Source organism: Cibotium barometz, chromosome 45 (assembly GCF_041138505.1).
Source record: "Cibotium barometz isolate CiBa-2024 chromosome 45, ASM4113850v1, whole genome shotgun sequence".
Taxonomy (NCBI): Eukaryota; Viridiplantae; Streptophyta; class Polypodiopsida; order Cyatheales; family Cibotiaceae; genus Cibotium; species Cibotium barometz.
The window spans coordinates 47,155,501-47,177,138 of NC_141090.1; the positions used below are offsets into that span (position 1 = coordinate 47,155,501).

Here is a 21,638-nt window from a genome sequence, read left to right on the forward strand (position 1 = left end):
TGAGGTGTGTCCACCACGCTAAAGAAGATCGCCATTAAAAGGATTTGATTTTGATCCTAATGATAAAGCCATGCTTACCAAATGGATAAAAACCACGCTCACCAAGTCAAAAATGCACCAAATGGATAAAAACCACGCTCACCAAGTCATCGATGAAAATGCAACAAAAGGATTTGATGTCGACCAAGAAGAATACACTAAGCCAAAGAAGATCTACCAAAAAGATTTGATATCACCCAAGAAGAATACATGAAAACCGTGCTTACCAAGTCATTCACCAAAAGGATTTGATGTTGGCTAAGAAGAATACATGAAAATCATGCTTATCAAGACATTGATGAAAATGCCACAAAGTTAATAAATACAACAAGTTATAGCTGCCACCTAGGCTTAAAAAATCAATGGAAGACTTATGCATGCTCCCACTAATGATAGAGATGTGCCACAAAGATTTCTGCCATGAAAATTTGATGAGTGATAATAAGAGGCACATACCCATCTCCTCACACATGGGATACATTCACATAGATTCGCCATGTATTTCATGAAAATTATGATCCATGCATTTCCTTCTTCCCACACGGCACTCCAAGTAAGATCCTAAACCTATGAACCTTCTCTATGCCCAATGACTTTGTGAAGATGTCAACCACCTGATCCTTTGTGCTAACACATACCAGATGTACATCACCTGCTCTAGAACCTTCTCCCTCTCACAAAGTGATAGTGCACCTCAACGTGCTTCGTTTTAGTATGGTATATTGGATTACTAGCCAACTGTATGCTACTCATGTTGTCACAATAAATGACAACTGCCCTATCCACGGGCTATCCCATATCACCAAGTAGCTTCTGAAACTAAGCTACCTCACAAGCTGCCATAGCAGCACCCTTATATTCTACCTTTGTACTCGATAAGACAATTGTCGGCTGCTTCTTACTGCTCCAACTCATAGTAGCACTCCTAAATGAGAACATAGAACCACTGGTAAATCTCATGTCTATAACACTACCAACCCAATCAACATCTGTGTGCCCAAGTAGTTGTATCTCTATACCAGCCTCATAGAAAAGTCCATAATCAATTGTTGTAAACTTTATGTACACGAGAATTTGGCTAGCTGCATCCAAATGTGGCTTCCTAGGGGCTTGCATAAACTGACTCACAAGTCCAATGTCATAGCTCAATTCTGGCCTAGTAATGGTTATGTAGATCAAGCTGTGGACTTTATATACCTAAGACTTCGTTTAGCCGCATCCAAGTGTGGCTTCCTAAGGGCTTGCATAAACTGACTCAAAAGTCCAACATCATAGCTCAAGTTTGATCTAGTAATGGTGGTAATGTAGATCAAGCTATCCACTATGCGCCTGTATTCAGTTGTGGGGTCCTCCAAAAGCTCACCGGTATGTGTAGAAAGCTTTGTGTTCTACTCCAATGGCATTGAAATAGGCTTATAACTTGTCATACCATACTTGGACAACATGTCCAAGCCATACTGCGTCTGTAATAACAAAATACCATGAGTAGGTGTCCTCAAAACAACCCTCGTTCTCCTTACACCAGGAGTAACCACAGATGGAATGCCAAGCTCCTCATCGAGGCTCTTCTCTGAGCCGCTCGAGTCACCATCCACATATGAGTGATCTGTTGACAGATCAGGCACAAAAGATTGATCTACCTTTCCTTCCCTTTTGCGTGATACATATGTACCTATATCTATCCTCAACCTCCTTGACTATGGACTAACATTGGATCCACTGCTAGAGACGACTCTCTAGGTCCACTAAGAACCTATGATTGCTGCTCTACATGTGGTGCATTAGCACTTCTTACATCTACATCTTCAGTTGTACATGTAAGAAGCATCTTCAGTTGCTAAAGGACATTATCAAATGTTATTTGAAATCTCCTTCATGTATGGTCCATACAAGTTATACATCGAGCTTTACACACTGTAACTTGTTTGAAACAAGTACTTAAGTTTTAAATTATCAAATGGAATTCGAAATCTCCTCCACATATGGTCGAGACAAATATTAGAGCTTTAAATTAGCAAAGAACGTCTACAGTTCCACACACGATGTCAACTCTCTTTGACACCTTGCTTGGGAGCTGTGGACAATTGTGAAGCGTTTAAGCCCTTTGTTGCTTGTGGTGTGGTGTGTGGCTATATGTCTTATAGGAGTTGTCTACCAAGGTAAGAAAGCGATGTTATATTTGAAGACTTGGTTTTCTGTTTGCGACCCATAAAAGGCCCTTATAGAGACCTAACAAAAACTTCGAAGTTCAATTAATGTGTTCTAGATAGATACTCGAGGCCGCCAAAGCTCCGCTTGCCAAACTGCGAGTGAAACATGCAGCGTAAGACAAGTTTGCCTCTACGCAGCCCAACACACAAAGAAGAAAGAGAAGAGAAACACGGTCTTGAGGGCACGGTTGCTGACGAGGCTCGGTCGGCCGCCAATCACAGGAGGGCGGTGAAGAGAGCCAAACGGCAGCTCAATGGTGAAGTGACAGCGAACGTCGTTCGACAGAAACAGCAAGACGCGGCAGGGGAGGGAGAGGGGAAGGAGGAGCAGGAGGAGATGGAGGGAGACGATGGGACGAGAGGTAGTAGCAGCAGCGGCAGCGGCAGCGGCAGCGATGGAGAATCGGAGGAGGAGGCCGACGATGGAGAAAAGGAGCGAGGATCTACGGATTCACAGCTTTCGGCAGAGCTTTCCGAAAGATCATGAAAAAGAAGCTGCCTTCAACCACTCTCACAGAGGCCATGGTGAGGTGCAAAGCGGCTTAAAGTTTTTTTTTTTCCCGACAAATTATATATATATATATGTATATATATATCTGTATATATATATGTGTATATATATCTGTGTGTATATATATGTGTGTGTATATGTATATATGTATATATGTATATATATATGTGTATATATATGTACGTGCGTGTGTGTTGTGTGCGTGTGTGTGTGTATGTGTGTGTGTGTGTGTGCGCGTGTGTGTGTGTATATATGTGTGTATATATGTATATATATATGTGTGTGTGTGTGTGTGTGTGTGTGTGTGTGTGTGTGTATATAAACCCTTTTGACAAGTTTATCATTGTGTCTATGCTGTCTTTGTACTTGTTATGCCGTGTTTGGGTGTAGAGTATGGTTGCGGTGTTGGCCTAGCCTCATAGCTTGGGATGGAGCTATGGTTAGGTGGGTGGTGAGCTACTGGTACCATATCTATGATGGTTTTTGGATATGTTTGTTTTGTTTGGGAGTCGGGTACATGTTATGATGAGTTTTAGTGTTCTCATTGGCTGAAGCAAAAAATGATTTCGTTTTATTGACTTTGCTCTTTAGTTCAAGGGGCTGTTTCAGAGTGTGTGTGCCCGTGTACATGTTATGATGAGTTTTAGTGTTCTCATTGGCTGAAGCAAAGAATGATTTCGTTTTATTGACTTTGCTCTTTAGTTCTAGCCTAGCTTTTGCCATGCCCGAGTCTCCCCTTCACCTGTAGGGATGTAGTAGAAACTCCCTATGGTGTTTTATCTTGTCCATTGAAGTGGGACAAAGCTATAATCTTTGGGTGCTACTGATTTGAGTGGGCATTATTTTAAGCTATCTGTGATGGAGTTGATGGTTCGAAGCTATGTGAAGTTAAAGATACACTTCTGTTGCTTTTGAAGTTGGAGTGCACGATTGTAGAACGTGAAACTACGAATGCCTTGCTTTGTGTTTGGAATGATCATTTGGTATGCAGGCCTTTTGTAAGATCAAGAAAGTTTTGGAGCAGTGGGGTATTCTAGTTGTAGATGTGGCTTATTTGCATGATTGGCAGGCTTGTGTAAGATATGCACACACACCCTCACAGACACGTGCATAAGCGTGCACACATGCACAGACTTTTTATTATACTAAGGTGTATGTCTAAAGAAAGTGCTTGCTCAAATGCAGGGCCCTATGCTGTGTGCTCATAAGCAACTGGTTACAAAGAAACTGGAGGAGGCAGTTATGGAGCGAAAAGCTAAAAGTGAAGGCAAGAGAGAGAAGCAAGCTGTAAATCACTGTTTTTAAACTTTTCTCCCCCTAAATACTGGATGCATGCCTTTTATTTATAGGGAGATTTTAGATGTTTCTACACTTTCTTTCTTCTTTGTTCAAATATTGATAAACTGATGATAAGAACCATCCGTCACTTCACCTCGCTGCTCTCCTGCCTCCTAGGAAAGGAGGAGTTTTAAAAGATACTATGATTTTCAAACCACTTTCAGGCTGTTAAACCTTAGAACTCCCTACAATACCCAATATTTTTCACATTTTGGCTGCCCTCAAGGGAGTGGTGAGTTCCCTTTGTTGTAACCTGTGCCATTGAAAATTGATTCTTGTCCTTGACTTTTGTTAGGAGATAGTTGGTGCAGCTTTGTTGTTCTCCTCCTCATTAAGAAGAAATGCACGGTCCAGGAAACCTAAACTCATATCTAGAGCCTAGACATAATTACCATGTATTTCAGAATATTCATTTCATAAACGTTTCTGAAACCTTTCATATAGAGGGGGGATACAAGATCCAAAAAAAAATATTTCAGAATATGCATTATCCATATAAATCATTGAACATTAAAAATATGCATCCATTTAAAGTTAAAATCATGATTAGATCCCAAGCTTGGCCTGCAGGGCCCAGGTTGCGTGCTCATTGCCGTTCAGTTGCACTGCACATCCTGAGAGAGTCAGGAGTCTAACAAGCAGATGCTAGAGTCCAATCTAGGGCCAGGCCCAACTTCCAAGGTTGAAGATATAGGACGACCATTCATGTTTCATTATTCATTTAAAATTTTAACTTCAAAATTAGTGAAATTGAGGCATCTGAATAGCGAAAGTCACAAACCAAGACTTAAAATTAATATTGGAAAAGAAAAACGCTTCATACATGTGTACTTTTACAAAAAGTTTTGTTGCAACTATGGCCCTGCATGGATACTTACATCTTGATGTGAGTGTCACGTGCATCCGCACTTGGATGCCGTGGACATACTACACCAACACAAGTGCAAGGCCCCTAAGGTGGGACTCCAGGCATTTTTAGAGCCCTTGTCTAGGGGTGAGTCGCCCTTGTAGTGCGAAGGGGTAGTTGGGATCAGTTTTGTGCATGTATCACACAAGTCAGTGTCGTGCCCGTCCCGCACACCCATGTAACCCTCATGTATGATGTAAAAATGTGGTGTTGTCCCGGGCACTTTTTAGGTCATTGGTCATTAGTTAAAAGCATCTTTTGGTGTGTGTGAATCTTCACATAAAGTACTAGCAACACCATAGGTTTTGAGGACCTGGATATGATCCATTTATGAGCTTGTGGGCAGCATTTGGCCACCCAAATTGAGGCCATGGGCATTATGAGGGCCCACTGCCCTGGGCATAATACCCAAAGGCCAGGTGCCCATTTAAAAGGTCAACGCAAGGCAAAAAACCTCACCACCAGACCATCAGTAGCATCAATGCAAGAAGGCCTCCTCTTGCACTAGTTGGCCAGCTCCTACAGGCCCTATATAAGCATGCACTTGAGTCTTCAACCTCCATCTCTATTTGTTGTTGATACAGGTGCCCGAGGCAGACCTTAGCCCAGAACGCAAGTTACAGGAGGTTGACTTAAACTCCATCTCTTGAGTAGAAGCAAAAATGCAGGTTACCAGTCTGTGTGGAGAAAAACGCAGTACAGAAGCAAAAACGCAGCATAGGTTCTTTAGGGACAAGGGGCCATAAGGGAGCAAAAATTGGGTACTTCATGTGAAGCTTCTTTCCTCCTCAGCACTATAAAGCAGTGTTATCATCTTTCATCTACTTTCTCACCAGGATGGGATAGATTCAGTGGACTAACTATAAATGTAATGAAGGACGGTTGTATTCTTGACATTAAACATCATATTTTGTTCATGTAAACTTTAAAGAAACAAGTATAGAGTGTCTTAATTTTGAGAGATGGAGGCTCTATGTTGGCTGAAAATGAGCTCTAATACAAAAAACACCAAGTACCCTGGTAGGGGGAGGAGGCTGATATTTGATGATGTGGAAAATATGTACCAATTTGTGATGGATGTATGGTGTCGATGTGACAGTACAAAAGTTCTTGACAAGAAGATCACAATGGTCTCTGTCACTCAGCCAAGTTCTATTTACTCAGAGAACTGATTTATATGGATGCATGTAGAACTAAGTAGTCTGTATGGTTCTCAATGGTCTCTTTCGCTATGATTGAGTTGTGGAGACCCTTTGAGGTGCACTCCATACTTCCTTAGTTTGAAAATACCTCCAATGACTTGTGAGAATATGACTGTGGCATGGTTGCAGTAACAGTAATGTTTTGTAGCAGCCATTCCACAATCAAATGCGTAAATTGTTGTTTGTATATTCCTGAAATTAAAAGGACTGAAAGGTTGTAAAACATAGTGGTGTGCTACTAAATTTTAACTTAAGCTACTTTGTACTTTTGGTGCAATGTTGTTGTGCCTAAAACTTTCATTTGGTATGTGCATAATTTCATCAGCTACGTGAGAAAGGTCACACAGTTACGGCTCTTTATCCGGCTGCAAGAGATAGAGAACTTATCAAGCTTGCTACCAAAGGGGGTGAGGGTTGATTGAATTGAAAGCAGGTTTAGTTCACATGCTTCATTTGCTTGCACTTCTTCAAGTTTTGGAATGGGCTTCTTTCTAACATTCTGATTTGTCATGGTGGGCGTTGGGATGCCAGTGGTGAAGCTATTTAATGCGGTGAGTTTTGAGGAACTTTTCACTCCTTTGTTGCTTATAGCAAACCACTTTTTTTAATTTTTTTTTGAGCTTTGATAGCTAATTTGTGCTCAGCTCCAAGTCTTACCATTTTGTGTTGGCAATCCAGGTAAGTAAAGCACAGAGTGTCCAGGAAGCTGCTAAAATCTCCAAGGAGTCGGAAGCAAAAGGTAACAAAGCGTGTAAATCTCATGTACATCTTTCAATGGTGTTAGGCACTGATATTGTAGTGGTACTTGCCAATATCTGAGGTTTTGTAAACTTCTAGTTTTTTAACGATTAAAGGGAAAAAAGGGATGGTGATGGCTATTAGATCATAACAGGCTTGCTTGGTTTTTGTAAAATTTCAATTACAGAAGTGGCAAAGCGGAGTAAGTCAACCTTTCTGGCAATGCTGCAAGGTGGCAATGGAGCTGTGTCACAGACTCTCGACATGCAACAAAGGCTTCTAGCTTCAAATAAGGTAGTCTCAATATCATTAATATGGGACTTTTTTTTTGGGGGGGGGGGGGGTGTGACGGCCCCCTCTTGTGGGAGTTCTATCCAGCCCCCCTTGGTCCCCCCACAAAGAGGCAATATATTTAGGGTGGCCTAGCATCCCTCCAAGGCATCAAGGGGGGGCTGGATAGAACTCCCACAAGAGGGGGCCGTCACCCCGGGGGGGGGGGGGGGGGGGGGGGGGGGGGGGCTGGGGGCTGGGGGCTGGGTATGAGGAAGCACTTTGAGCTTTATAGTAGTGAGTTTAAATTGTTTGTGTCAGTCTGTTTTTGTTTGGCAATCAAAGCACTTGCAACACTGAACTTCCATCTTGACCACGCAAGTCATGCTGTCTTGTCACTATAATTTGCTTGAGAGATCACATACTTGTGGGCAGAGTTTCCGGCAACTTCCGTCTCTTGACTTAGGCGGATTAGGTTGTAATGGTGTTTACGGATGTTGAGACTCTGCGATTTCAGCCTAATGCTCTGAATGTCAAAGTGAAAAATTTCAAGCAAATGCAGCTAATGGTGGGAGTAACAGTGAGTAGCTTTAGATAGTTAAAGGCCTCATCATCCAAGTAATGAACTGTGTGAATGGATTAATACGATTCTTAGTGTCTCCCTCTTTTTATCTTGCAAATTCACAACCAAGGAAGTAAATGACTTAAAAGCATAGTGATGGGAAATGGGGAAATGGAAAAAGAGAAAGGGAAGGGAGATCTAAGAAAATAGAGTGTAGACAAGAAAGATTTGGGTAAAGGAGATTGCTTTTGGCCTTCATATTGGTTTTTTTTCCGGGAAAATAATAGCTGCTGTTGGGGAAATGGTTGAAACAGCCGAAAACAGTCAAAACATGCTGTTTTAAAAATGGGAAATGATTGAAATGTGTTGGGCCTTTGAAGCCCCCAAATCGTCCAAAATTTGTTTTCGGTAACTATGCTCTAGGTTAGTGTTTTTCAATATTATTTTACTTGCTCCTCGAGGTGGATGTAGGTTTTGGACCTTGCTTTTGGTCTTTGATGAGGTGTTTGGCTCGGGTGTCACATGTATCAAAAGATAAGATAGGTGATTCAGTCTGTATCTTTGCTGCCTCATAGGGGTAGCATTAAAGTGAGCTTTTTTGTTGAGAGGCCTGAGTCCCAAGAGATTGGGTGGTTTGAGAGGGATAATTTTGATTTAGTGGATGCTTAATCATAATGAAGATGGAGGCCAACCCACTAATACTTGATTGGGATAGGCCTTCGCTTTTAACAATGGATGTCTGTTCAGCTTGTTGGCATATTAGAATGGAATTTGAGCTAAATTATAGTTTTCAAATTTTTGGAGGGACTACCGGAGGCTCTTGGCATTGGGACCAGTCACATAAAAATGCGTTTCGTCCCTTCGAAACAGGAGGAAATGTTTCTATGATGAAATGTTTTGAAACAACACAAAACCTCGCAGCTGAAACGTTTTTTTTGTCACACGTGGAAGAACTGCCTATCTTAACAAGTGATGCAACGATGAATAGAGAGAGATGTTGCTGTAACATTGTTTTTTTCACATGCAGTACCTTTTGTTAAAGGAACATTTGTCGTATGCCGTGACCCCATTGTGAGCCCTCAATTGAGCTACAGTCAAGCATGAGCTGTCACCTTCACACACAAGACCATTGGTCCCACAACGGGCCGTCTAAGTGTCCCAAACACACACCTTTTGTCTGATGACGGACGGATGGTCTGGCAAGTTTGAACAGAGCGTAGACAAGCTTTGATACCACTGTAACGCAAACAACAGACCTCAAAAAGCGTGCGAAATCAAAGAGGAGACACAAGATTGGGTTCCAATTGCCCCCCCAAGTGTGTGCCAAAAGCATCCCTACTTGAGTATTTATAGCTTTATTGATTCTGAAAATAGATACAGGGCTATTTCTACCCGAGTTTTCTCTACAAGCTTTCTTTTACAAAAGGACTAGGTAATAAAATTCCACTCCCGTGATAAGTCTCGACTTCAGAGAGCTAAGTTGTGATGCTTGTTTTTAAGTACTTTTTTGTATTTTTTTTCTAAAACCCCTAATTAATAATTTTAAAATTTTTGAGGTCTTTGTCGAGCTATGATGATTAGGGGTTAATCACACCCTAATCTCTTGTACTCCAACCTATATAAGAGGCTCTCAACTAATGCATGGGTACACAACCTCCATTATCCCATCTCTTGTGTCATTATGTTATATACCTAGATGAATCCAGAAACATGTCCAAATTTACCTCTTAGGAACGTGCATGTTATATACTCATGGTAGTCAACCCACAACACTATAGAACTATCAACTCCATTATGCATAGTATGGACTAGATACTACAACATCCCCACTAACGTCATCAGTGCCTAATAGTGGGTGTAGAACTCTGTATCAAGATATGCTCTCACACACGCACTCCACACACACACACACACACACACACATAAGACCATATATTCACACAAAGCCCTTCGTACTGAGTTTCTGTCAAACCTCCGGAGATGCAGAGCAGACTCAACCATAATGAGGCCTAGCACTAAGGGAAGTAGCAAATAGAAAGAATTAGTACAGCAAATAAGTAGTTGATAGAGCAAATGCACCGCTAAAGATAGAAAGAATTAGCACAATATCAACTGGCCGCAACTTGAACAAAAACTTCACAATGTGAAATATGCATGTTCGCTAATACGGCTGAATTATATACCTAGATGAATCCAAAAACATGTCCAAATTCACCTTTTAGGAACGTGCATGTTGTATACTCATGGTAGTTAACCCACAAGACTATATGACTATCAACTCCATTAGTGCATAGTATGGACTAGATACTACGACATCCCCACTAACGTCATCAGTGCCCAATAGTTGTCCATTTAGTTAATCATGTGATTAGTATTAATCTCTCTCTCACATCTTGTTTGTTCTATGCTAATACAATGAGTATCATCATAATATCTCTCAATCCATCCTAATTCGAACATGTTATCAGAGCTAGGGTATTCTCCTAAGCTTGCATTAGCTACTCCTAATCATCCTCTCTCAATTAGGATTAGTTATCAAAACATTTAGCCATTGCTATGTTGTTGTGGTTGTCTTCTCCAAAGCAACTTGCTAGTGGAGTGTAGATTCCTCACTCACCACTCAACCAAAACTCAAAGTTCTTCTTCAAGGTTCTTCCCAGCTTAGAGGCGAAGAGGCCGCTAGCATCAATTGCTCCTATGATGTGTGCAACAATCGAGAAAGCGATGATTTGCATCTACAGTGGACTACTAAGTTTTTCCTGTCCACGTTGGCCGTACAAGAGCTTGTTGAGCTAGTAGGCTACAGAGTTATTCTCTCTTCTTTCACCTCTGACCTGGCCGACTGATGCTGCAGAGTTTACTTCTCGTGTTTACTTCAAAACTGGTCGTACTGCCGCTCAATAGTTTCCTTTCTCCTAGCCTTCGGCTTTATAGTGTTTTGACTTTGCTGGCTGCCGGTCGTACAACTGTTGGTTTTTCTCTCTCTCCCCCATTTTGTTGTGGAAGAAGCTCCAGTTTCTTTATCTTTTGGGTTCCTTCAAACTGGTGGTTGCAGCCAAGATGTACCCATCTCCTATTGATCGCCTACAGGACTGTTTTGGGGCTGATTCCAGGACTGTTTTGGGACAGATTTGGGACTGTTTGTGGACAGTTATTTGTAATGAAGCACGTGTTGCATATCTACGCAAACAGTTGGAGTTTGAGCACATGAATGAGGGAGACTCAATGGACCGCTTCTTGACCAAGATCAAAGATTTTAAGGAGTAGCTCAATATCAACTGGCCGCAACTTGAACAAAAACTTCACAATGTGAAATATGCATGTTCGCTAATACGGCTGAATTATATACCTAGATGAATCCAAAAACATGTCCAAATTCACCTTTTAGGAACGTGCATGTTGTATACTCATGGTAGTTAACCCACAAGACTATATGACTATCAACTCCATTAGTGCATAGTATGGACTAGATACTACGACATCCCCACTAACGTCATCAGTGCCCAATAGTTGTCCATTTAGTTAATCATGTGATTAGTATTAATCTCTCTCTCACATCTTGTTTGTTCTATGCTAATACAATGAGTATCATCATAATATCTCTCAATCCATCCTAATTCGAACATGTTATCAGAGCTAGGGTATTCTCCTAAGCTTGCATTAGCTACTCCTAATCATCCTCTCTCAATTAGGATTAGTTATCAAAACATTTAGCCATTGCTATGTTGTTGTGGTTGTCTTCTCCAAAGCAACTTGCTAGTGGAGTGTAGATTCCTCACTCACCACTCAACCAAAACTCAAAGTTCTTCTTCAAGGTTCTTCCCAGCTTAGAGGCGAAGAGGCCGCTAGCATCAATTGCTCCTATGATGTGTGCAACAATCGAGAAAGCGATGATTTGCATCTACAGTGGACTACTAAGTTTTTCCTGTCCACGTTGGCCGTTGGTTTTTCTCTCTCTCCCCCATTTTGTTGTGGAAGAAGCTCCAGTTTCTTTATCTTTTGGGTTCCTTCAAACTGGTGGTTGCAGCCAAGATGTACCCATCTCCTATTGATCGCCTACAGGACTGTTTTGGGGCTGATTCCAGGACTGTTTTGGGACAGATTTGGGACTGTTTGTGGACAGTTATTTGTAATGAAGCACGTGTTGCATATCTACGCAAACAGTTGGAGTTTGAGCACATGAATGAGGGAGACTCAATGGACCGCTTCTTGACCAAGATCAAAGATTTTAAGGAGTAGCTCACTAATATGGATGAGATATATCCTGATAGTACATTGTGTCCACAGTTCTCAATGCATTGCGTGATTCTTATCAAAGTTTTGCCTCTACCCTTAGACTCTTGATGAAGGGAAATCCAAATGTCCTTACATTTGATGAGTTGGTTTCAGTACTCTTGCAAGAAGAGCAGTCTAAGCAAAACAGATCTGTTATGCGAGTTGGTGACCAAGCTTTTGTTGCTAGACAGATCTGCACACGGCTGTAGAAACACCTCGATGAACTGATCTCAAGCCTATGCACTCTTCCCAAGGGCATGAGGAAGGGCTGCACACCTGAGGCTGAGAAAAGAAGATGGTGGACTGTTCTACACTATGTTAGAATGCTGTAAATGCTTATGAATGCTGTGTTACCTTCACCAGATGACTGTTGCATGTATGGATGATGCACAGAAGGCGGGGTACTGCTGGAGAATTGATGCAAGACTGAAAACGCAAGCTGTAGGACTGAAATGCAAGCTGTACTGCTGCTGGACAGAAACGCAGGTGTGTACGGCTGCTGCTGGACAGAAACGCAGGTGTGTACGGCTGCCGCTGGTTCACATGCAGAAAACGCTGGCTGAATTCTGGCGTTGAACTGAGGCTGGATTGTATGCTGAATCAGGGGCTGATTTGATGCTGAATGCAGGCGCCTATGGCTGTAGGGATTGCTGAATTGCAGGCGTTGGATGAACAGGGCTGGTTGAAGCAACCTCAAGCACTCCAAGGGCTGGATGAGACTAGTCTAGTGCTGAAGGCAAGGGAACTCCTAGGGCCGAGGAGGAAAGCTCTTAGCACACTGAAGACTGAATGATAAACTAAGCCCTATGCAAGCCTATTTATACTAACTGGAGGTTGGTCAAGTTGGCTGGTCATTTAATAAAGTTTATATTTATAAATGACAATAAATGCTAAATAAATACTATAAAATATGAAAAAAATACCAAATAAATCCTAGTAAATTCCCTAAGGCTTCTGGGATGTTCTAAATGATGCACAGGCATATGAATGCATATTATGCAGGATGCAGAGTGCTTTCTGATGCAAACCCTAAGGTTTCTATTGACTCTACATGCATAAATGATTCTCTCCAAGTGGGTTAAGGGACTTGACTGACTGACTGACCCGCTAAGGCTGAGGAATGACCTACGGAGCTCGTGCCTGATTTTTCCTGGACTGAGGATGTACAATGGGGTCACGGCGTACGACAAATATCATCCTACTGGGTTCTAATACTGTACAACTGTTGCACTTCTGATGATGAGCCATCTTGTCACTATGCACTGAGTGCAGAGTGCATGTGACATTCCCTCCTGATTAGCTTGGCGGCAGGTTCATGGCTTCCAAGTAGTCCGCCAATAACTGGGGGTACTCCTGGAAGAACTCCTCGTCGAGCCATACTGCTTCGTGGGTGCCTCGATCTCGGAATTTCGTATAGAACTGACGTATGCGTTGACCGGAACCATGCTTCCATCGATGGAGGTTCAATAACTTCTGCCTCGTCTACCACGTCTGGCTGCTGTTCATCTGAAACATCAAACACTTCTGGACCAACATATGGTTTTAGCCAAGAAACATGGAAAACATCATGCATTGTCCAAGTGGTAGGCAATTTTAACTTCATGGAGACATCACTTAACTTTTTGACTATTGGAAAAGGGCCAAAACTACGGAATGAAAGCTTGGGACAATGTTTGTCCACTTGTTTCAATCTTTGTTTCATGATGCACTGAGAGACCCAATCCCCTACCTTGAAGTGGATATCTCGTCTAAACTTACATGCCTGTCTGTGAACTGAATGATGGCTAGGCTCAAAATTGAGGGCCAAACTGGGTTGAGTACCAAACTCTGCGGAATCGACATACTGATCTTCTAAGTCTTTTCCAGAGATGTTGAGAATGGTAGACTCCTGATGACTGGTCGGGATGCTGGTCTTTCTACTAAGAACATCTGCTACTGGGTTATGCTGACCAAGGATATACTTAATCATTTCTCCAACTTATTGGAAGAGCTGACCTTGTCTAGTGTGCTGAGCACTCCACTGGGCACTTGGCATCGTCAGGAGCCACTTAAGTGCTTGGTGGTCTGTGGTGACTGTGAAAAAAATGTATCCATAAGGAACATGTTTCAAATGTTTGAGAACTGACTGCTGTTCTAGCTTGCCCTTGAAAGTCTTGGAAAGACAAGAGGGAAACTTGCTAGGAGGTTCTGCTAACTGTGGGATACTGGGTAGGAGATCATCCTTAAAAATGTCTGAATGAGAAAGGAGATCTGCTAACTGAGAGACTGAAGATGATGAGACAGCAGTTATTGATGAGATAGAAGCTGTCTGAGCATAAATTAATGCTCCTTCTCCTCCCTTGCACATAGCTCGTCGGGCCTGGAGATGAGAAATCATAGGAACGCCAAGAATGCTTCTATCCCCACGAATCATGACAGGCTTAGGAAAACCTTTAGAGTTAATAAAGGTGTCCTGCCCCCAATTGGGAATAGGTTCATACTGACGAAACCACTGGATTCCTAAGATCATGTCACATCCCAAAAGAGGAGAGACAATGAATTCTCGCTGGAATGAGGCCTTTTGAACTTGAAAAGAAAACTGTTGTGCCTTCTGAGAGATGTGGGTGCGGAGACCAGGTGTAAACCCATCTACCTCCAAATGATATGGGACTAATGTGCAGTTCAATTTATTAGCCAACTGGGGAGAGATGGCGTCTTCAGAACTACCCATATCGAAAAGGACTACAAACTGTCGGCCCTGGGTAGAGCCATAAGCTTGAATGAGGCCCTTCTGAGCAGCATCGCTCTCACCCTCCTGCTTAGCATCAAATACGACGGATGGCATAGGATGCATGGAAGGTAAAAGTTGAACTGCATTTGAGGTAGTAGGTAGGGCTAGAGGAGCTGGGGAGGTTGTGGCAACTGTGGCAGAAGGAGCTTTGGCGGCTTATGCCGCTTGCCATTTGTGGCAATCCTTCTTACCATGCCCTATAATATGACAGAAAAAACATCTATTTTCTGACTGTTACTTCCTTTGCTCCTCTGGAGGAAGATATCCTCCAGTAATGCCTGCTTTAGCCTTTTCATCAGGGGTTTTCTTAGGTTCTTTATCTTTCTTACCCCCTGAACTGGAGCTATTACTGCTGTCCTTCTTAGCATCTTTAGAAGACGCGTTATGGCCTATACAAGATGGATGCATTTGAGAAGTTGCAGCATGATGCTTGCTCAGTCTCTACGACTCGTGCTATGAGTGATGCAAAATTATGGCATGCACGATTTGGCCATCTAAATTATGGCAGTTTATTACGCCTTCAAAGGCACGATATGGTGTCTGAGTTGCCAACTCTTGAGACCTCTGCTAAACATGTATGTGGGGTGTATTCTTAGTAAAATACATCGGGCATCATTTCCAAAGGATGGATCTGTAAGAGCTGCTAAGAAATTACAGCTTACACATAGTGATGTATGTGGTCCTATGAGGACACCATCTATTGGGGGATATCTCTACTTCCTCACTTTCATTGATGATTACTCCAGATATAGCTGGGTGTATTCATTAAAGCAGAAGTCATAGGTTTTTATGTGCTTTAGGCACTTTGTATCCATGGCTGAAAATGCATGTGAATATAAAGTTGACACCTTTTGTTCAAATCGAGGGGCCCCTACATCTCTATGTGCACATCCAGCGTGTACGCTCTCTGCACTGGTCGCTATCCTCCTGTGCGACTGCCCAGCCCGCATGCGTGCACTGCCCAAGCCTCTGCCCACGCTGCATCCCAAGCCTTGCTCATGTGTTCTGGCTACTGCCTGTTGGGCTGCGCTGCTTTTTTTGTGCGTGACAGCATGGCTGTCTGGCGTATGCGTGGCCTGAATGGGCCTTCTTGGCTGCGCCTCGCAATAGGCTGCCCTTGGCTAGCCTGTACCTGACTGTACAACAGACCCTCTTGGCCGCCCCGCCCGTGGCTGGCCGCCTTAGCCCTCCTCTTGGTTGGCCTATCATGGCCGCCTTAGGGCTGGTCTAACCACCTTTATGGCTGGCTGCCTTCCATGTATGCAATCTGCTTCATGTGACTGCCCTTTCTTGTGTGCGCTGCACAACCCACATACGCCTAGCACTCTTGCTTTTCTTGTCTACCATCACAAGGGCAAAATCAAGTTGCACAAGAAGATGCCTTAGGCTGTCATGGCTTCCCCGCACTAAGGGTGTCTTCAGCCAGCATACGAAGGGTACTGTTACTCCCTTTTTGTGACCTTTGCACATCCGTGCAAGGTCCCATGGCTTTCTGCCAAATTCAACCCGCACGAGGGTACTCTCTTGTACATCTTCCATGCCTCAGGTTCTACACTTGTCTTTGTTTTAGAAGCCATGAACCCCAACAATTTAGGGATGTTCAAGGGAGTACCCGTCACCTCTCTACCATATGAGGGAGATCCATGGCTCTTACCAATGTAAGGTCTCCATAGACCATGCCCAAGGATTATTTGACCTAGGACTGAAACCCTAACAAGGTTTCATAAACGTGACATCGTATGCATTGCATAACCGCTATGGATTGTGGCTAGCGACTCACCACCCAACCGTAGGTGGTTCAGTGCCTCGAACCACCCTTGAGCCTTAGGTCTAATTGCTATGAGCATGCTTGGTACGGATGGGCTGAACCTAGCGTCCCATACCACTAGGCTGAACCACCCACCTTGTAGCTCCATGGCCACAAGATCTTGCATGCTTCCTTGGTGGCCCTAGGGCACTGCTTGACTACTTGACCTCGTGTCTAATACGTGACCCCAAGGTCACTTATATGGCCCTTTCTTTATTCATAAACTTTCTTGCTTTATCTATAAGCATTTGGTCATTATTAGGCCTAGGCTATTAGTTATAAGCTCTTAGCCAATCTAGACCTCTTTTTGCTAGTCCCCTTAGTCCACATGTGAACCCTCTAAGTTTGTTACGTACCTAGTACTAATCCTCGAGATAAGTGGTCTAATCTGATAGGGTTAGGGGAGCCTTGGGATTAGGAAGAAGTAGGCTAATACGGGTGACTAAGGTTATTATTAATTAATCCATGGCTAAGGTTATTATTAATTAATCCATGTGTACTGGCTATTTATACAGCTTAGTTATTTATAGCAGCAATGGGTACTATATTAAGTGAAACATGGGTTATTGTTGTCATAACCTCGCTATTGGTTAAGAGTTTGACCAAGACTTCGGCTACATGTGTTGCAGAGCATAGATCGGTATGCCGAAGGACTGGCATACATCTATGGGAGTCAAACCTTAGCTCTTGGCTCAGGGGTGGTTCGAAGCATAGAACCTATCGTTGGGAGGTGAGCTAGCTTGCACGCCCCTTAGGGTGTTTGTACTAATTACTTCTGTTTTGTGTTTAGGAGATCCATGGGGTTGTAACAAGGTCCTCGCACCCTAGCTAAGCCTTAACCTTGACCTTGGGTTAACCCTAACCCTAATTCTAGGTTAGCACACTCCCCTAGCCCTAATCCTAGGCCTGTCAGGTCGTAACAGACATGGCAGATCATGGGAGGGCCTTGGGGGCAAACATTGGTGGTGTGGGATGCGAGGGCTGATTGCATGGACTCGTGGGAGTGGAACCTTAGCTCGTGGCTAGGGGGAGGTTTGCGGACGCAAACCTATGGTTGGGTGGTGAGCTTGCCTGTGCCCCTTTTATTTGGTTTCTCTAATCTTGTTTATGTCTGTGTAGTAGGTGATCCTTGGGAGGAGTCCCTCTCACACTGTGTGTGTGTACCCATCGTGTATGTGTACCCACTTGTGTCTGTGTGTGAACAGCCCTAAAAGGGTTATTTGTTCTTGTAAAAGTGTGTGTGAACCCCCTCTTAGAGTGGTTAGAATTATTATACTTGTTTGACATAAGCAGTGATGTTATATAGATATGCCTAAGGCAATAAAAGTATTGTGCTTGGTGAAAGCTTTAAACAATGACATCAATCAATATCATTGTACGTGCAATCACTGTCTCATTTGAGTTTGTTACATCTCTCTCTCTCTCTCTCTCTCTCTCTCTCTCTCTTCGTACACACCATGGGGATCTTCCATCCCCCGTAGCCTCTAGATCTCCTGTGGACTGCAGCTTTGAATCCTTCATGGTGTACCATGCACCCATAATTTTCAAGATTGAAGGGCTGCAAGAAAATCTACGCATAAAGCGTGCAAAGACACAAAGGTTCTGACATCTGTTATGTCCCAACTTAAAAACCGTGAAACCTTCAAAACGTTTCTTTTGACGCTAATTTTGGTGTGTCACTCATGAATCATGACATGTAAGTACTATTGAGTGGCTTACATTAGGGCTATCTTGTAGTCGCTTCATTTTGCTAAACAAAGCTTAAGAACTCAGTGTCCTATCTAATCTATGTCAGCAGCCCTGTTGGGTTACTCTTCCCTGTGTGAGAAGTTTAGCCATGTTCAGGCCCTTAGGTACAAGACAGTAGTGGATTGTGTGCTTGGTCTAAAAAGTCTGTTTCAAGCATGTAACATAGAAAATTCCAACAACCGAGTGCTGGGAGCATTTGCTGTGAATTTTAGCATCAAATGTGTAAAAATCCTGAAGCTTTTGACAATGTTCTTATTCTAATGAATGAAATTTCTCAAGCGTAGGCAGATTCTTTGAAAAAGATCGTAAAATTTGAAAACAGAATGGAGAGGAGCCAAGGACTTGGGATACCTAAGCACTAGATTCAAAAGACTAAGGCATCACAAATGTGTTGATTCCTGTAAGGTTGTCAAAGGAGCTACTCTTGATCACTGTAAGGTTGTCAAAGGAGCTACTCTTGATCACTGGCGGGGTTGGTAGGGATGTCATTGCATCTATGCTGTGTGTGGTGCAGTCTGGTTTGAAGCTATATGGTGAAGCCTTGGGTGCTCACAATGCTTGTAGGGTTGACATAACATGTAGTCTATAGGGTGGGGTTGTACGCTAACTATGCATAATGTTTTAGTGATCAGATATGCTTCTATGCTGTGTGTGATGCTAACAATGCTTGTAGGGAACATGTAGTCTATAGGGTGGGGTTGTACGCTACACATGCATAATGTTTTTGTGATCAGAGTGCAGTCGTTTGTTTTGTTGGAATGCATACTGCAATGTGTAGGTCCTCTTTCCATTTGGTTACACTACACATCATGGAGTAATCATGTAAATAGCAAATTCAATTTCTGATTACTATTATTTTAATGAGTACCATTCACGAATATGGTTTTCAGGAAGGGGTCACTGAAGGTCAGCCAGGCTGGTCTGCTCTACGAGACAGTTTCATGCTTGGCAAGTCCAGGTTAAAAGATTGGGACACAAAACAAGTAACTGCTGGCCCACCTTTTATCAACTTTACAGATAATATTCAAAAGATTTTTAGAACTCTTATTTTTTTTTCCTACTTGTCAGGATGGAGAGGCCGATTTGAAAGGTGCTGAAAGCAGTGACGATGAAAGTTTCAGTGAGTAAAGAACTATTTCTTGCACGGACAATAGAAACAGATGTTTTTGCCCCAAGTTGTGAAAAGTTGGTGTCCTTTCTTTTTGAAAGCTTAACCGTAATCTGATACCAAAGCTTCAAACTTACATCCACAGAAGGTCGCATTTGGAAATAGAGATGTTTTTGCCCCAAGTTGTGAAAGATTGGTGTCATCACTTTTTGAAAGCTTAACCATAATCTGATCAAACGTAGACGATACCAAAGCTTCCAACTTACATCCACAAAAGGTCGCATTTGGACACAGATGTTTTTGCCCCAAGTTGTGAAAGACTGGTGTTATATCTTTTTGAAAGCTTAACCATAATCTGATCAAAAGTAGACGACACCAAAACTTCAAACTTACATCCACAGAAGGTTGAATTTTGGCTTCTGAGCATAGCTTCAGTTTGTCTTGCTGAGAAGACTGAATTCACTAAGGAGTTGTGCAACCTCATCATGCAAACATGTGGTCATGACCTGGGAAATTGCTGCAATCTTGACACATAATGGATAGTGGTTTGTGCTGCAAAATTTCATTTGTGATGTGGATTATATTGCTGAGCAACATTCCCTTGTTACTAGATGAAATGGTTCAAGAAAATATCATTGAACATTGAAATTACAAAAATATCAAACAAGTAGATACTTTATTTTAACGAAATATCATATTGAATTAATTAAATCTATGCACACAATCATATAAATAGCCTTGATAAAACTCTTTTAAGGTTCTTGCATATTTATTACATATCTCAAGAAGTATTGGTTTCTGAAATGCCCACCTCTTGGTTGTAGCATTCAAGAAGCATAGAGAAAAGTTAATGATAAGTATCATGCTTGCATACGAGCAAGTGACAGGTGGGACAATATCAATTTTATGTTTGCATTGCTTAATGCGCCTGAGGGCTTAAAATAGAGTAATAATCATAATTTTGGAAGGTCCATGATGACTGATATTTCTGAAAGGTGTTCGAAATGCCAATCATCTTGTAACTGGGGGATGTTAACTCTGCTGCGAATGATTTAACAGCTAGCGTAGGCCAAGAATAACTAGAAAATGTTCATTTAAAGATGCAAGGTTGTTCTCTTACTCGGGTGGGACATGCTGCATCTTGGTATGAATATACACTACTCGCTTTCCATTTGATGAAGATCATTCAAAAGCTAGCTTTTGTAGACATGATAAAGCATACTGTGTGTAAAGTACATCAATGTGGAAGAGGAGGCCTTTTGGGAGGTCTTGGAGATGTTGCTCTTTTTCTTGGCAAGGTAACTTTGCTCAAGAAAGGTCCAGCCTGTAGGTTAATCAAGGCGCTCATATCTAGTCACTTAAAAAGAACTGCGTAGAATCGAAGCAAAGCAAGATCTCATATATGAGTCGCTTAAAAACATCTACACCATATGGAGAGGCTTGTTGTGTTTGAGTAATGTGCTACATCAAGCACCATGGCAAGTACATACCTGCAAGGAACCTATTATATTATTGGTTTTGGAGACTGAACATCCGTTCATGGTCGTGTTTGTAAGGCCTTGATTGCATTCTTGTGTGGTTTGTAAATCCTTTCATGTATATCAAACCATGAACCATGGCAATTCTCTCTTGCGTGGTCTTAAGATGTGAAAACATCACAATGAAAAATATAAAGTATTGAAATAATGCATTTAAAAACTATGTATCTTACACACAATAATTTGATGGGGACTTTTTAGACTTGTAAATTTATTGGATGCCATGTTGGAACGATCCATTTGGGTTTTTTTTTGGGGTTCCAATCGCCTTTAGCGTTCCTTATTTTGGTTGAGAGTCGTACGATTGAGCTTATAGATTTGATTCTTTGATTAGACAATATCGTTATGGCCGTAGTAAAGGTAAAAGAAAAGCAAGGGTGCATATAATAGTTTTTTGGTTACTAGTCCAAAACTTCTATGACATGACCTCTCGAAGTTGATGGAAGTTCAACCCACTTATGCTTAACTCTCTAGTTTGATGAGTCCTAGAAGCTTAAGGATTTGTTAAATTCTCTACACTTCTGCATTTAAAATGTGTTGGAGGTCAAGCACAAAGCACAAAAGACTCTCTTGACATTCATAGTGATACTATTTTAAAATCCACATGTATTTTT

General features: G+C 42.2%; 1 protein-coding gene across 1 annotated transcript; it reads left to right on the forward strand.

Moving 5' to 3' along the window:
- Window positions 1–2,642: 2,642 nt before the first annotated feature.
- LOC147612823 (Rrp15p protein) lies at window positions 2,643–20,076 on the forward strand. The gene is made up of 8 exons (XM_086783464.1): window positions 2,643–2,774; window positions 3,946–4,047; window positions 6,533–6,614; window positions 6,739–6,758; window positions 6,886–6,946; window positions 7,133–7,239; window positions 19,269–19,361; window positions 19,447–20,076. The coding sequence occupies exons 1-8, from the start codon at window positions 2,733–2,735 to the stop codon at window positions 19,504–19,506; spliced, it is 567 nt and encodes a 188-aa protein (XP_086639590.1). The 5' UTR covers window positions 2,643–2,732; the 3' UTR covers window positions 19,507–20,076.
- The last annotated feature ends 1,562 nt before the right edge of the window (window positions 20,077–21,638 follow it).

Bases quoted from the DNA above. Each gene is read 5' to 3' on its own strand.
- LOC147612823 (XM_086783464.1), top strand. From the start codon at position 2,733: ATGAAAAAGAAGCTGCCTTCAACCACTCTCACAGAGGCCATG. The intron at 4,048-6,532 runs GTAAATCACTGT...TAATTTCATCAG, and splicing joins GCAAGAGAGAGAAGCAAGCT to CTACGTGAGAAAGGTCACAC. The intron at 6,759-6,885 runs GTGAGTTTTGAG...TTGGCAATCCAG, and splicing joins TGGTGAAGCTATTTAATGCG to GTAAGTAAAGCACAGAGTGT.